The sequence below is a fragment of the Lacerta agilis genome, chromosome 6, assembly GCF_009819535.1.
Source record: "Lacerta agilis isolate rLacAgi1 chromosome 6, rLacAgi1.pri, whole genome shotgun sequence".
NCBI classification, from domain to species: Eukaryota; Metazoa; Chordata; class Lepidosauria; order Squamata; family Lacertidae; genus Lacerta; species Lacerta agilis.
The window spans coordinates 85,007,634-85,023,938 of record NC_046317.1 but is presented as its reverse complement, the minus strand read 5'-3'; the positions used below and the strand labels follow the sequence as shown (position 1 = coordinate 85,023,938).

The 16,305-nt window shown below is 46.4% G+C and overlaps 1 protein-coding gene across 4 annotated transcripts in view; it reads left to right on the top strand.

Moving 5' to 3' along the window:
* Nucleotides 1-1,327: 1,327 nt before the first annotated feature.
* The window catches only part of TAF4 (TATA-box binding protein associated factor 4), a 75,397-nt gene continuing 60,419 nt past the window's right edge, over nucleotides 1,328-16,305 (top strand). For 2 of the 4 annotated variants that reach the window (XM_033153678.1, XM_033153674.1), the window contains exons 1-2: nucleotides 1,328-1,817; nucleotides 3,926-4,999. In XM_033153678.1, coding sequence (XP_033009569.1) covers nucleotides 1,388-1,817; nucleotides 3,926-4,999 — 1,504 coding nt within the window. In that variant the 5' untranslated portion in view covers nucleotides 1,328-1,387. The remainder of the gene's footprint in view (nucleotides 1,818-3,925; nucleotides 5,000-16,305) is intronic. The other 2 variants (XM_033153675.1, XM_033153673.1) reach the window with 1 other exon arrangement.

Here is a 16,305-nt window from a genome sequence, read left to right as displayed (position 1 = left end):
GCAAAGTGGAGATCTCTCCTCTCTCTCAAACAGCAACTTAAAAACTGGAAGGTATGACATGGCTGCGATGTGAGCAGCCAGCTGCTCTCAGGACAGCATGAAATAATAAAAAAAGTGTGCGAGGATCAATTACACGAGAGAATCTCCTAAATGGAAAGGCGGCGGCTTGAGGTGGTGGTGGGAAAAAAAGATTCATTGCCGGCCTCGCAGAGTGTTAAGGAAGCGATTTGAAAAATAAAGGCGGGAGAGGAGGGCACTGACTTTGACACCGAAGAGGACTCTTTAAAAATATTTTTTAAAATAGGGAGGGGGCGCAGTTCAACTGGGGCGGGAAAGCCTGTTCCTGCAAAACGGGGAGCCCCACGGCAAGGATTTGGGGGTGTCGAGAGCATGAAAAGGCGCGGGGGGGAGGGTCCCCCGGGTTGCCGTGTGAGAGATCTCAAACTCTTTAGAAACCAAAGCTGAGAGAGGGAAAGAGGCGGCAGCCGGCATGGCCAGGAAGCGAGCGCGGGCCCTTCTTCCCCCAAGGCCGAGGCGAGCGGGTGAGACCTCCCGTCTCCTCAGCTAAGTTGCGAGACGGGCGGGCTTCCCCGGCGGGACGAGGCCCTTCTCACCCACAGGCAGGTGGTCCGCCGCCGCCGCCGGGTCGAGCCCGGCCCTCTTCCTCTCCCCTCACCGCCTCCCCTTCCCGCGGGTGTATCGGTTACAGCAGCTGGCACAGGTGCGGCGGGGTTGCCCTTCAGACCCGCTCCGCCGAGGGAAACCTCAGGGGCGCAGGCAGGGAGGGAGAAGAGCGGGAGCCGCCGCCGCCGCCGCGGAACATGCAGCCATTTTGGGCTTCACCAGACAAAGAACTGCGACGGCGGCTGCTCGCCTCTGAGGCGGCGGCGGCGGCTGTCAACAGTGCCGCCTCCGCCACGCTCGCAAACCCCTCTCCGCCAACCGCGCGCGCACCCGGCGCTCCTCCCTCCCTCTCCTCCTCCTGCTTCCCCCCCCCCCCACAACCCCCTTCGCTAGGCCGCAGCCGGGCCCGCCGCCGCCCGTCCCCTCACTAAGCGCTCGCAGCCATTTGCCCGAGCTTTTATAGCGACCGGCCGTCCAATCCGGAGCCGGCGGAATCCCTCTCCGGCCGCTGATGTGATGCCTCGGCGGCCGGCCCGCCCCTCCCCTCTTCCTCCCCCCCTCCCTCGCGCGCATGCCCAGTGCGGGAAGGCCGGGGCGGGAGGGGAGCTCGGTGTATGTGTAAAATGAGTGAGTGAGGGAGAGAGGGGAGGGGTGGCGAGCGCGAGGAGGGCGGGGGGAGGGAGGGAGGAGTGAGAGAGGAGGAGGGGGGCCGGCAGGCGGTCGGTCGGGCGGGAGCCTCTCACAGGAACCCTCCAAAAAAAAGATGGCGGCGGGCTCGGATCTGCTGGATGAGGTTTTCCTGAACCCTGATGTGGACGAGAAGGTGGTGAGCGACCTGGTGGGCTCCCTGGAGTCTCAGCTGGCGGCCTCGGGCCACCACCACCAGCACCACAGGGCGCAGGAGCCCCTCAGGGCCGCTGGGGGGCTGCTGGGGAACCATGTTGTGAGCAGCAGCAGCAGTAGCAGCAGCCCGAGCCCGAGCCCTGGAGGAGTAGGAGGAGGTGGCGGCGGCGGCGGAGGAGGAGGCGGAGGAGGAGGAGGAGGCGGCGGCGGCGGCAGCAGTGCTCATGTCCACACCGAGAGCCCCGGCAGCGGCACCGGCACCACCACCGGCGGCGGCGGCAGCAGCAGTGCCGCCGCCGCCACCAGCGCCGCCAAGATGGGACTCAGTGGCCCCGAGATCACCAAGCCAGGTAACCTGGCGAGGCGACGGGGGTGGGTGGGTGGGAGGGGGCTGCCCCCTTTCCTCAGGGGGCAGAGGGGGGCTCCCCTTCTCCCCTCCCCCCTGCCGCCCTCTTCCCCCCTAAACCGGGACTGCTTGCTCCCCTCCTTGGTCTTTTCTCTTTCCTTTTCCTCTTTCCCATTCTCTCTCTTCTCCACCTCTCCCCCCCCCCCCAGTTGTTGTTATGATAGGAATTGGAGTGTGCAAGGGGGTGGCTGGGTGGAGAGGGTCGGGGGGCGAGGGAGGCCTTCCTAGAATGCCAACCTCTCACCCTCCAACCCCCCCCCCTCAGCTCCCCTCCCCACAACATACTATTTTTGGCTGGGACTGGCCTCCCCTCCCCCCCTTCCTACTACATGTAGACTGGAAATGGATTATTAAGGGGTTTTGTTGTGGTTGTATATGTGTGTATGTATGGCAGTTCTCCTCTTTAACACCGTCTCCACCCCCTCCTTTTTAATTATGTCATCCCTTCCCCCCCAGTTCAGTCTCCTGGTAGCTGGGGTATTTGGGGTGCTCCTGATTGATTGGGAGACCCTTGGCGTTTGACTTCTGCGCTTCCTCCCCTCCCCCCTACCCACTGCCTTATCAAAGAAATAAGAAATTGTGTTGTTTACAGGGGAGAGTCTCCCGCCCTCTCTCTCTCTCCCTCTGTATATATATAATGCTCTTCTGGAGCTGTCTGAATTCTTCCTTGCCTTCCCCACTCTCTGTAGCCGAAGTGCAAGGATTTTTGCGTGGATGGGGGGCATTGTTATTAATCATGACACCAGCTTCCCTTGAGAAGAGGAAGTGATGGGGGGACGTCAGGGTCAGGAACCCTTTTTAAATATACCTCTTTGCAAAGGCCGGTCTGTTTGGCTGCTTCTCCTTCCGTTGTCGTCGGGGTTATACCTCAACCTTTTGAGTCTCTTCTTTATGCCAGGCTGTGTCGTTTGCTTCGAATCTGAGGACAAGCCCCCCTTGCCCGTGGGGTTGGGAGAGATGACAGCCCATCTGTGAACGTTTTCCCCTTTATAGCAAGACAGTGGACTGTGAGGGGTATCATAACATTTGGTCCTGTCTTTCATTGCATGGCTAGAGGAGCATTGTAAGGGAAAGAAAACAGTGCTTCTCTCCCCTTCCACCACCATGATTTACACTCCCCTCCCCCTCTATATATTTTCCCTCGCTTTTGTGTGACTGAAATATTACAGGGATGCTGTTGCACGTAGGACTCCAGGTTAGTAAAGGGGGATCTTGGAGGGAGAACCCTCCGGTAGCCCTGATTTGTGTGACGTTATCTATCTGATTAAAGTCCTCCTACTTGTGTCTTCTAAATACAGGGCCTGTAAAGTCAGGGATCGTGTAACACATAATGCTAGACTTTGCTAAGGACAGTGGGTTTTCTGGGTGCAAAAGAAGCATCTTTGCTAGTATTTGTTTTCCTTTGTAGGAGCAGCAATCAAAGCAGCAGGGTTTAATGTGTGTATGTTTAAGAGGGAGGGTGAAGTCCTCTAACACTGCCTTGCAACCTCTTGCCTTCTATCATCTCTTTGACAGCTGCTGTTCAGTCCCACTTTTCCACGTTGTTCCATTAAACAGGAAACATTTAGCCACTAGGTTTTCCTATAGCAGATGAGTGGATTGTATGGAGGGGGTTGAAGCCTCTGGGCTGCCCCCTATTTACTTTTCTCTTGTTTTCTCCCTGCAACTGCTAGAGCAGGCTTGCAGTAGAGTATTATCGAACACAGTGCTATAGTGTCCAAAGAAGGAAAAAGAAACACATAATCAACCCCCTTAGGAGCTGATTTCTTATTGTGTGTGTCATATATATATATGGCTTTGGTTAATTATTAAGTGTACCGTTTGTGGGGGGATGGGAACAGTGAGATTATTTTTTTATTTTCCGCTCTGGAAATATTTTCACCTTTTTCATGTCATTCAATATAGAGAGTTTAAGACAAAGGAGAAGAGTCCCACTGTTTTAGCAGAGTTTGGCAGATGTTTTCTTCTTGGCTTCTTTAGTCAAAAGACTTCTTGGCTTCTCTTTTATTTTTGTATGTTCTTGTCATTTAATCGCCTTTGTTTTATTTGCAGGAGCTGGTGGAGTGCAAGGAAGTGTTATCAATCATAACGCCAGGTCCCAGGGTTCTACTTTGGACGGGGCCACCACAACCAGCACCAGCACCAATGCACCTGTCCAAGGCGGATCTGAAGCTGCTGTCACCCCAGGGACCCTTAGCCAGGGTAAATCAGTGGTAATCAGCACCATGGCAACAGCTTTATCTACCAGGAATGGTAAAATTGGGACCACGACAGTGCAAACCTTGAATGGGAGTAACGTAGTGATGAATTCTCACGCTGCTTTCTCGGCCACGCCTGTAACGGCAAACCCTACCGTAATCCCTGCTGTCACCCCTCTTGTTAACAATGGACCTGGAAATGTGGGGAAAGTCAGTACCGTTAACGCCGTCTTGCCATCTGCTTCAAATACCGTCATCCAGACTTCTTTCCTTGGCACTGGGGTGTCCTCCGCCTCTTCGCCCTCCCCAACGGTGATCTCTTCACAGCAGCCCCCAAGTATTGGAGCTGGGGGACCAACTGTAGCATTGGTGAGGCCACCCATTCACACGGCAGGACCCTCCGTGGCTGCAGCCACCCAGAATGGGAGCAATACTGTGATCAATTCGACCATCAACGTGGGGAGTTTTCCTCCCGCGGCTGTCGCTGCAGCCACCGTGGGGTCTGGTGTTTCCCTCCAGACCACCCTCGTGAACAGCCAGCCAGGTTCTGGGATACCGGCTGCACCCACCACGCAGGTCATCAAATCGGAGTCTCCTAAAACTATTGTGCAGACAGTAACTCAACAGCAGACTCTGGCTGCTGGTGGCCAGCCCAGTACTACAGGGGGTAATATGATTATCGGGCAAACTATGCAAGCTGGCCTGCCCAACGTGGCCCCTAATCCTGGTGGGGTACCTCCTGCGCCTCCAGGCACCCCCACAGGCCTGGCTAAGGGTGCTGCCAATACAGTGGCGCAGAGCCTACCAAGGACTCCGACGGCAACTACAAGTGGAATCAGAGCAACTTTGACTCCCACTGTTTTAGCACCTCGTCTGCCTCAGCCTCCTCAGAATCCAACAAATATTCAGAACTTTCAGTTGCCACCAGGTAAGGAAAGGCTTGAAGGAGTTTCCCCTCTCTCTTTTTCTGCGCTATTGGTGCCTATTGCTTAAAATGAAGCAGATGTTCTGGATTTCACTGTAGATGCAGGGTTGGACAGCTTGTACTGTGAAGGTCTCTTTGGACATTGAGTTACATGTGTTCCGTTCTGCATATTCCAATTGGTTGTAATTGGCATTATGCAGGTAGCTGTTCGGGAACCAGTTGATGGACATTTTGCAGCATCTGTAAATTTGAAATTGTTCTGGGTAGGTTGCTCTGCTCTGATTGTATCTAGTTTGTTAGCAGCTTTTCCTTCAGGCCTTCTTTTGCAACCATGAGGGCTAGAAACACAACTTTGCTAAAAGAAGCAAAATCTGAGATTCTTTGGATTCCAGTAGAAGCCTTATGAGTTGCACAGCTTTAAATCATATTGATGTTTTCCCCAGAGTAGTACATTACATCCACACGGAGTTTGGTGTTTCAAGGGACCAGAGCATGCTGGTATTGAGCCCTAGGAGAGAATGCACTGCTAGGTAAATTTTTACTTGAGCGTTAAGTGAGCAAAGCAGTAAACCTGCATTACAGCAAAGTGCTTTACTACTGTGCTAAGCGAAGGAGATATGTCCTAGCATCTTCCTACTTCTTCTCCTCTGTTTCAGCCTGCCACTGTTTTCACAGAAGCAGCAAAAAGCAAGTACAATTTGGGAGCAGATCTGTTTTCTTTTTTTCTTGATTAAAATGACACAAAAACGCTGTGCTTATGGCCCTTGTTGGTTTTTAAAACTGGCATGTCTGGAATAGCTTTCCAGCCTCATTCTGTCCTCACATCACCCTGTTGTGGGTAGTGCTGAAGCACATGTAGTAGTTAAGATCATGTTTTGGTACTAAGAGGCAATGTGGGAAGGAGCTTATCTAGTCCAAGACCTTATACAAGGCTGGGTTGATTTCATTCTGCTTTTCCTTCCCTATGATCCCAAAGTAGTATATCCTAAGGCTTCAATACCTTCAGTTTGTGACTTTAATTGAGATGTTTTAAATAATTAGTAAAAATGGTGTGTCCAGGTGTTGCCAGCCTTTCACAGTGATGCACCTTTCCCCTGACATTCTTTTGTGGTGTAGAAATATGACAGCAGTAATCTGAACTGGCTGTTTCAGACCTTTACACCTGCCAATTCCACCTGAATTCCACATGCCTATGAAGATATGCAGCTCTAATTGACACTTATAGTTGAATATTAATATCCCCCCCCCCCCAGTATTTCTTATTGCAAGGTGGCATTGCTACTGCACAAAGCACATCTAATTATTATTTTTCTTATTGCAACCTAATGAAATCAGTGCGGTGCATGTGTTACATGTGCTTCATTTCAGTGGATCTCTGAGTAGCAAAGCCAATATGTTGGTTGTAACATACTTGGCGAACTGCTTAAATTGATATGTTTATCACATAAGAGAGGCCAGCGGCCCTATTATATTGTTGTACTGTACTTTTCTTCTACAGTAGCATTTTGTATGCAGCAGCTGATACTCTTGCTCAGTTCACTGAAGGCTGCCTGTTAGATCCTCTATAGAGGCTGGCTAGATATTCAGAAAACTTAGGGTATTTGCATTGGACAGAAAGATACTGCATAGTAAGCTTAATTATGTCCATGGTTCAAGGCAGTCTTGAACTGTGCAAGAAAGCTTTCCACGCCATGTAATTGCTGTTCTTCATTGCATTCTTAATTTGAAAGGGGGTGGGGGGAGTATTCACCCTGCCTCTCCAAAAGTTCTGTCTTCATTTTCTTTCACATTATAAATGGCTTGTATAGAACGAGGGTGCTTAGCTGCTAAAAGAAGCAAAGTTCCATTCTGATAACAGAATTGCCGGGGTACAGTTTAGAAGGTAGGGAACATAGGAAGCTGCCTTGTACAGAGTCAGACCATTGGCCCATCTAGCTGAGTGTGGTCTACACTGACTGGCAGCAGCTCTGGGATTTCAGATAGGTGACGCTTGCATCCCTACCTAGAGATTCAGGGGATCAATCCTGGAATATTCTGTTTGTGAAGCAGACACTGTACTATGGTGCTATGGCCTGTTCCTGTTCCAGTCCTCCCAGTCAATGTGTTCCGGACCAAATGTATCCCTATATTTCTGGCCCAACACAAAACCAAATAAACCTGGGCCTTTGTATTGGGGATGAACAATGCATCATGAATGTATTGATTTTACTGCCACAAGATGTGGAGATGGCCACTAGCTTTCATAAGGCATAGATATACACAGGTTTTAGCCACGCGGTTCTGAATCTATATCCATTTTCATTTGTTTTACCTAGCCACTTCGATTAGTGCCTTTCAGAGGGGAAAAGCGAGATTTTTTTGGTACTGTGTAAATTAAAAAACATGGGGACAAGAAACGGGGGGGGGGGGTGACTGCTATCTTCATGCCCATCCCTTGGGGGTGGGATCTAACTGACCACTGTTGGAAACAGATTGCTAGACTAAGTGGACCTTGGTGTGATCCAGTTGTTGCTACTATTATGTTCTCATGCATGTCAAAGGCACAAACCCATTTTTCCTAAAAAGACGGTGACTCTTAGAACATCATTTCATTTGACGTCATTTTCCTAGTTAGTAGGAGTTACAAACATATTGCAACAAATGCCCTCAAATCACAACAGCCTTTTCTGCACTGAAATCTTCAAGGGCAGGCCTTTGAAGCTTTGCTGAGGACTTTACTGCCACTCTTTTTAGTTGCCTATTGAAATGTGAAAAGCTGCCCCTGTGGGGCTAGTAGTGCTGAAGAAAGAAAATTGTATCTAAAAACAACTGTTGTGAATGACCACGTGTACCTTTTCGATACATCCGTTTTGCAATTAAAAAAAGCCTGTCCATTTGCAAAAAATACACGTGCTCCAGATCATGACAAGTGTGGCTTGCTCTCTAGAAGATTTGGACTTGTAGTTACAGCAAAATCCAAAAGTGCCACGCCACGCCTGTCTTGTGGGAGGAAAATTATGACTTCAGTTCTATGCACCCTTACTTGGAAGTAAGCTCCATTGTACTCAGTGGGTTTACTGCTGCATAAACACCCACAGGATCAGGCTGCAGATCACTCAGATGCAGTTCTTATACTGTACTCATGATTTTTATAGTGTAAAAAAAAAATACTTTGTACGCATACTGTACAAAGAGGCAGTCAGTTTCATTGCTTAAATTCTTTACAATATTTAATCATCACTTTTTAATGAAAATGCCCAAAGTGACATATAACCAAAGATTAGTATACAACAATACGCAAGCACTTAAAAAGATAGAACCATTAAAAAGTTGCAATAAAACACAATTGCTGCTAAAAGTCAGATGGAATGAAGACACCAAAATGTTTTTCAGCAACTGCCAGGAAGCATATTAACCCCCCAACCCTACTCTGTAAGCAAAAAGGCCCTAAAGTTTGGGGGCTTGCCCATAGCTCAGTGTCAGAGAGCATATGCTTTTCATGCCCAAGGTCCTAGGTTAAATTCTTTATACTAACAGTTAAAAGATCTCAGGTGAAAGCGCTTTGAGTTTAGAAACTAATGTCAGAATTGGGTAATGGTGTTTTTTCTTCTTTGGTGCTTCTGCATGTGCCATCATTAAGGGGCCTCCTGTTGTCCTTTAGGACCATAAGAGCGGATGTATTGAGAGAGAGAGAGAGTATGTAATGCAAGTTGCAGTATCAAGAGGCTATAGCAAGTTTGCTCCCAGGTAGAGGAATCTTCAGATGCGGGTGGCACTGTGGGTTAAACCACAGAGCCTAGGGCTTGCTGATCAGAAGGTCGGCGGTTCGAATCCCTGCGATGGGGTAAGCTCCTGTTGCTCGGTCCCAGCTCCTGCCCACCTAGCAGTTCAAAAGCACGTCAAAGTGCAAGTAGATAAATAGGTACCACTCTGGCGGGAAGGTAAAAGGTGTTTCTGGGCGCTGTTCTGGTTCGCCAGAAGAGGCTTTGTCATGCTGGCCACATGACCCGGAAGCTGTACGCTGGCTCCCTTGGCCAGTAACGCAAGATGAGCACCACAACCCCAGAGTCGGACACGACTGGACCTAATGGTCAAGGGTCCCTTTACCTTTAGAGGAATCTTCAGTATTTTTTAAAATATATTTTTGTTGCATTTAAATCCCGCCTTTTCCTCCAAGGAGCTCAAGGTGGTGCACTCTGCCCTTGTTTAATTGCCATAACAGCCCTGTGAGGTAGGTGAGGCTGAGAGGCAATGACTGGCCCAAGGCCAATCAACAAACAGTGTTAGAAACTCAGATATATCGGCTAGGCTCCAAATAACCCTTAAACCAAGGTTACGGTTGCCTAAGATGGCTCTAAAGTCTTATTTTTCAAATGATGGACTGACTGTGATTGATTATCTGTTAAACATCTAGCTAGTTCAGATGGCAACCTTGAGGTAGGTTAAGTGCTTTGAGAACGAAAGGTCACTTAATCCAGGGACAGTCCACATATATATTGGCCTATTCCTGCTTCTTTTTTCTTAATAGTGATAGCTGCTGCTCAGGCTGCACAGAAAAAGCATTTTGGTTCCTGAAATTCATTCCAATTACACAGATAAAACATAATGGAGAGAATTCTACAGGATGTCATATTTGTGTGTGAAAACACTCCCGATCCCATGATCCCAAGGCATGCATCTCCAGATGGTTGAGATGTCAGGCATCATCCTGGCATGCAGGCATCTTCACTTGGTCACAAGTGGTTGATAGCGAAGTGCAGAATGTGCTTGGCTAATTTCGAACACTGCAAGTGAAGATTTGAACCCAGGTCTCACATGTCCTAGTCTGATGCTCTGCTACTATTATAACATATTGGCTCTGGCACATCCTCTGACATGGCAGTTTAGTGTGCTGAAAACAGGATTCCTAACCCAGGTGCTCTTTTGATGTTTTGGACTACAATTCCCATCAGCCCCAGCCAGCATGGTGAGCGGAGTTGTGGTCCAAATCCTTGGGAGGGGTACCAGGTTGAGGATGGCTAGCCTGAAACCATAAATCACATTTTAGATATGTGCATATTACCAAGCAGAGAGGCCCCCTTTAATGAGAACATGAATTATTACTAAGTTCCATATTGTGAAGCACCTGCTCCCAAGAAAGGCACTGAAAATCTAGCTGGAGTGGGATTCAGAAAAGGGAAAAATGTAGCTGTTTTGCCTACTTGCATACTACAATGAGCTTGCTAAGTGTAGCAGTGCTCGGAGATGTGGGAGATATGGCCCCAGAGCTACTTGGAGCTGAGTAGAGTGCATTGCAGGGTAGGTGGCACACTTCTTTGTCCCAAATGGAACAGGTACTTAAACATCCTGAAGAAATTATGGGCTGGGTAAACAACAATGCTCAGAACTTTTTTCACTAGTTGTCCAGAGCAACTTAGGGTTCGTGCATCCCCCCCCTCCATTGGATTGCAATTTGGGTGGGAGAAAAAGCTTGAGATTGGGCACGTCAAGCTAAGGAATACTAGCTACTAAGCATCAATAAATCTAAAAATGCAAATTGGAAGCTATTTCTGGAAGCTAGAAATTTTAAACTCCTGGAATACTATACCTAGAGTAGATCCAGGTAGACAGAGATAAATCATACATATATAGAATAGTTCGTTTGTTTTCAAATGGCACCTCCCCTTTTGCTTGGAAAGATTCCCCCCCCCCCAAAAAAAACACCTTTGAGTATTTCTATCTTTACTACATCTTGAACTGTTGGATAGAATAGGCTTGAAGCTGAGATACTGTTTTCTTGGCGAGGTTGGGAGGTTTCATTTTGCTTTATATGGTACCTAACTGGTCATGAGATCAGAGCTGTCAGTTAGTGTGTGGTTTGTTTGAAGTCTCTCCTGGACCAGAGAATTTAGCTGATTGGCTCATGCTATTTGTGTTTTGATTTATTAGATCCTGGTGTGAAGTCTTGGTTCCTGTACATGGTGTGGTACACAATGTGGGTTCTGGGTTAATATTTGGAGTGGGAGGGATGGCTCTGTTTTGCAGATGAATTTTTATCTAATTCTGACTCTTGTAGGGGGTTGGACTTTCATTCTTTGCTGAGTTTTTGTGGAGTGCAAAACCGCAAGATACTTGGGGTGGCACGTGATACTATAAATCTTTGGAGCTTCTGCATAATGCCTCACTTATGCAAGATATAGCCATAAATCTGCACAAAGCGGCGTTAAGGTTTTCTCTCTGAAAAAGTTGCCACTCACTTCTAGGGCTGTCTTTTGAGCATCCTCTAGCCTCTTCTGAGAGTACAATAAATTTAGGGACTTAAGTTCATTATTAACATAACAACTAACATTGTGCATATTCCACTGAAGAAAGCATTTCTTGAACTTCTTGAAGTAGCAAGAAATTCTAAAGGATTGGACCCTGAAATATTTTAACATGGGTCAGTGAAGTTAGCAGAATGTTTATTTGCTCATTCTTAACAGGAGCGCTCATCTCTTACAGTAATTAGATTTTCATATAAAAGTAGGCCCTAAAAGTATCCCATCTTTCTGTCCCCATTTATCCCCATACCCTTGCCTTCTCCAATACTTAACAGACCTAGGCCTCATTTAAAAGTGATATCCAAAGTAATAATGCAACCAGGGCACCAGCTGCTACGTGTGCAGATTTGGCCTACAGGTGTGATTCCTGTCCGGACTGTAGATTCCTCTTGTGCTAGCACAGTGCATGTGTAGGTAAGGATGTGAAGATCAAACCCCACATTTCTTCCACGAAGCCTTTGACTTAAACCTCTTAGCCCATATTTAACCCCCAGTTGAAATAATATCTAAATACATGTAATTGAATTTGTAGGTATTAATTTCTGTTTATTTCCTCTCTGTTCTTCCCTTCCCTCTGTAGTCTTCATCTCTGTCAACACTGTAAGCTATATAGTTTCAAATTTGCATTTTCCTCCTATTTATTCTATAAAACATTGTTTGTGACTCTGTATATTATTATTAGCAGTTAATCTCTTCCCTGTCCCCCATAACGAATTAACAATCTTTAGCTCTTTTCTCCAAAAGAATTGGAGTTAGTTTTTAATATCAAATGCAGGTGTACGGAGAGATTTTAAGTGCCTGGTCTCTTGGGCTGCAAGAGGTTTCATGGTATGGTCTAGCAGTTGTTAATATTGTAATCAATTCAGTGAAGCATTGACTCCTAAAAATTTCAGAGTGGCTGCTAGGTATTGAAGGTATGTTTTCAGCCCCGAACAAAGAATGATTGTGAATATAATGTCTTTGGGGAGTTGGAGAAGAAAAGATTGTTAAAAGATTTGTCAGGTTATGCCAAGTAGAAACCCATTGTCTCATTTAGATGGCTTAAGTTGCACGGTGGAGTTCTGATGCACAAAAGGTATCGTGTTAAACAATGGTCCCAAACTGGAACATGCAAGACAAAGTTCAGACTTTTTGTGGGAGAGGATTCTATGTAAACTGGACACTTTCTATGGCTTCCTCAGCAGCAGCACCCGTCCACCCAGTCAGGTCTTCCAACTGTCCTTGCCTCAACTGAATCACCAAACTGCTTCCACAGATACTTCGATGTAAAGAGCAATTTGTGTGTGCTTGGTATGGCAATGGAAGCTATGAATATGGGCAGGGAAGTTATACTGGTATTTTGTTTCTAGCAAACTGTAAGCAGCATCTCACTTGGTAAACCTTTTTAGTGGTTTCTCTTACACTCATTGCTCCCCACTCCCCAAGTCTTGGCACTTCCCTGAGAAATTAGATGATTGCCCCAGTACTGCATGTTATTTCTTGGACGCTGTACTTAACATGTGCTTAAGGTTGACACTGCCCCGGTTGCTGTTCATGCTGTTCCTGGGTCACACGGAGGCTTCTGACCACATGGTTCTTTCTAATGGCATGTTAAGCAATACACGGGTGAGAATCTTTGCACTGGACTCTGCATAGGAGCAACCATTGAAGAGATGCTGATCATGGTGGTACCATGCAGAAATGCATAAAGTGAGTCTAAGGTGCCCCTGCTGCATTTGTCTCTTGATAGTAGGAAGTCTACGACAGACTAGTGGTTGAATTAAATGAGAACTTGCAGGCCGACAGCTGCCTGTCTCTAGCTTAAAGAGGGATCTGCAAGAAACACTTTGAGGTCAAATTAATATACCCCAAGTGGGAAATGCTATGCAAATAATTTGCATAAAACTCCTTGCTGTAGTTGGTTCTCTGGTAGATTTTACTTAAACCTCATGGTAGTAGTAGGCCTGGTTTGTGAAAGGTGTGGATCAAACAAGAGTGTGTGGGAGATAGCAGCAGTTTTCTTGACTCTGTGTTGAAGGGTTTAATTTTACAACATAGCTCATTGATTTCTGAAATGATGTTTAAAGTGTAGCATGTTGGGTTTTGAAATTATTCCTGTGATGCATCTTATTGGATCAGTTGTCTTGGATGGAATGAGTGATGAGTTGTCCAGTTGCATGGAACTCTGCTTTTCTGATGAGCAGGAATATGTTGCTGTCCAGCTTCAAAAAAAGTGTGTCTCAGACGAGCAGTATAAAAAGTATTAGAACCTCTGTGAACCCTATTTGCTTTTCTGTGGGTACCATGCAGGAGTTATGCTTATAATTGCCGTGTTTGGTTTGGTTAACAAGATGATACTTTAATCCCACATTTTTCTCAAAAGAGTTCAAAGTGACATAGGTGATCTTCCCCTTTTATCTTCACAACAGCCCTATGCGGTAGTTCAGGTGGAGAGAGTGACTGACCCTATGCCAATCAGAGTTTGGTGGTTGAGTTGGGATTTGAGACACGGTACCTTCCCAGTCTGAGTCTGAAGCTCCAACCACTGTGTGACACTGGCTCTCATCTGTGAGAAAGCAGCTTTCTGAGTTTTGCCACCTTCTATGCACACACTTGGCTTCACTATTGGAGTTTGAATCTTCCACTTAAAAAAGCAAAGCAAAGCAAATTGAGGTATTAAATTGTTGTTTCTAGAAGCCTGGATTTTGCTTAGTAAAATAAAATTTTTTTAGTACTAGATCCACACTCTGAAAGACATGCAAATGCACAAATTTACATGCCAATTATTGCCTCAACAATATGGGGACTAGCATCCTTGTTGTGAGTCTCCCACCTGCTGGCTATATCCTGAGGCAAAACTCAGTTGTGTGTTTGAGACCATTATACAAGGAGTTTTCCCAGTTCTGATCCACACTAGGAGTGACCATCAATAGGGGCAGGGAAAAATCAAAAGGTGCGAAATCTGCTTCATGAAGATCCATCTTGTATCAAGCCCCCCCCCCCCCCCCTTCTAGGTTCTAAGTAACCGTTAGCTCTTCTGGAACTTACCGTATATACCAGAGGCGCACAACTTTTTCAGCATTCAGGCTTCTCAGATTTGTGCCTTATGATGATTGCAATTTGAGTATTTGCCAAACATTAGACTTTGCAAATCATTTTTATGATTGGATGTGTCAAGTTTTAGACATATTGCCCATATCATAATCTATATTTGTTTAAGTGGGGCATAAATGGGAGGGCAGGAGAGAACCCTACCTGAGTAAAAATAAAATAAAATAGTGAGGTGTGGAAGGATTCAGAATGGCTTTGACATGGCAGCTGTTATGCGAATTGCCTTTAAAACACTGTTGTGGTAGAAATTACAGTACAAGGTGTGCGAAGGGCAGCTTGTTTGTCTTGCCTGTCTGATCCTTGGTACTTAACTCATGATACTAAATAGTGCAGGGACATGCAGGGACACTCTGTGGTTAAAGTGGAAGCTGGGCATCCCTCTTGGAGGCAGGAGATTCTGCGGCACCTTGATGAGCATGCCTTGAAGAGTGTACAGGAAACCATCCATGCAGATGCTCCAGATCATCATCTGCCTGCGAGGAGCTATCCAGGTAGTGGGGTGGTAAGACCACCAACATTCCTAAGAAAGCATGGATGACCAAGCTCTGCTTATAAGCACGAACATAATACACCCTTCACTCCCCCACCTTGTTGTGTGAGTGGTTTTGCCTTTGAATCAGGAAACTGTGATGATGAATGGTTTCTAAACAAGCCAGATTATATGAAGCCAAAAGGTTTAGAGTTGCTTTTAAGAAGACGGCTTGTTTGGAAACCATTAACTATTGCTCCTTTTCCAGATATATGATGGGAAGCTATGGTTGATGGCAGCTTCCTGACATGTTTGTTTGCTCATGCAAAGGGAAGAGTGAGGTGGGAGCAAAGGAGCTGGGTTTTTATTAAGATGAGCTTTGATTGTCTGAACGTGGTCGTTGCTTCAGGTGTGGGGGGTGCCCAGGGGGAAAAGAGGTTGGTAGCTAAAAGTCATTACAATCCCAGACATGCATCTGAAAATTCTGGTAATTTACCCTGGCCTTCGCAGGATATTATTTACATTTATCGCTGTTCAGTGGTTTTGGTTCACAAGGTGTCATCCTTTCTCACAAAGTGATGCAGTACTGTATTAGCTGCATGAGTAAAAGGGCCACTAGGTGGTATTGTGAAGAGAATAGGAGAGGAGTTAACTTAACAGAAGTGGGTGTTTAAGTGAAATAAACTGCATGTGGGAGCAGGATCTTTGTGACATTATCCTTAATTTCCCTAGGCCAGGGGTGCCCTCCAGATGTGGTGGACCACGGCTCTATCAGCGCTCGCCAGCATGGCCAGTGGTCAGGAGTGGTGTTAGAAACTCGGATATATAAGCTAATTGCCAAGTGGCACCTTTAACCTAAGTTACAGTCGCCACAAGAGAATGTCTAGGTACCTCCCCCCCCCCCAGTGAAATTTATTATTATTAATTTCATTTTTATACTGTTTTTTATTTTAAAGGGGAAAAATCTCAAAGCGGTTTACAACACATTAAAACATCAAATAAAGCAATCTAGAATAAAACAAATTCAAGCTTCAAGGAAAACATTTCAGATCCTTCTCTAAGTGATATTTTGCTTTCCCCATATTTATTTACCAACTTAATTTTTATAGCTGGCCCCATAGCAGAAGTACTCAAGCCAGTGTGGTATAGTGGTTAGATTGTCGGACTTAGGACCTGGTTGATCAGGGTTCAAACCCCCACCCTGTCATGAAGCTCACAGGGTGACCTTGGAGTCAGTTGCAAACTTTTAACCTACCCCGCAGGGTTGTTGTGGGGATTAACTGAGGAGGGGGTGTGAACCATGTACTCTTTGGAGAAAAAGGTGAGAATTAAATGCAGTAAATAAGCTCTTCTGCTTACCAGCATAAGGAAGCTAGAGGGGCAAGCCAGATGGAGATGTCAGTCGCCAACCTGGCATTAAGAGATCTCCATGTGGTTGCAACTGGAACTTTTCCAGTCGCAAAACACACCTG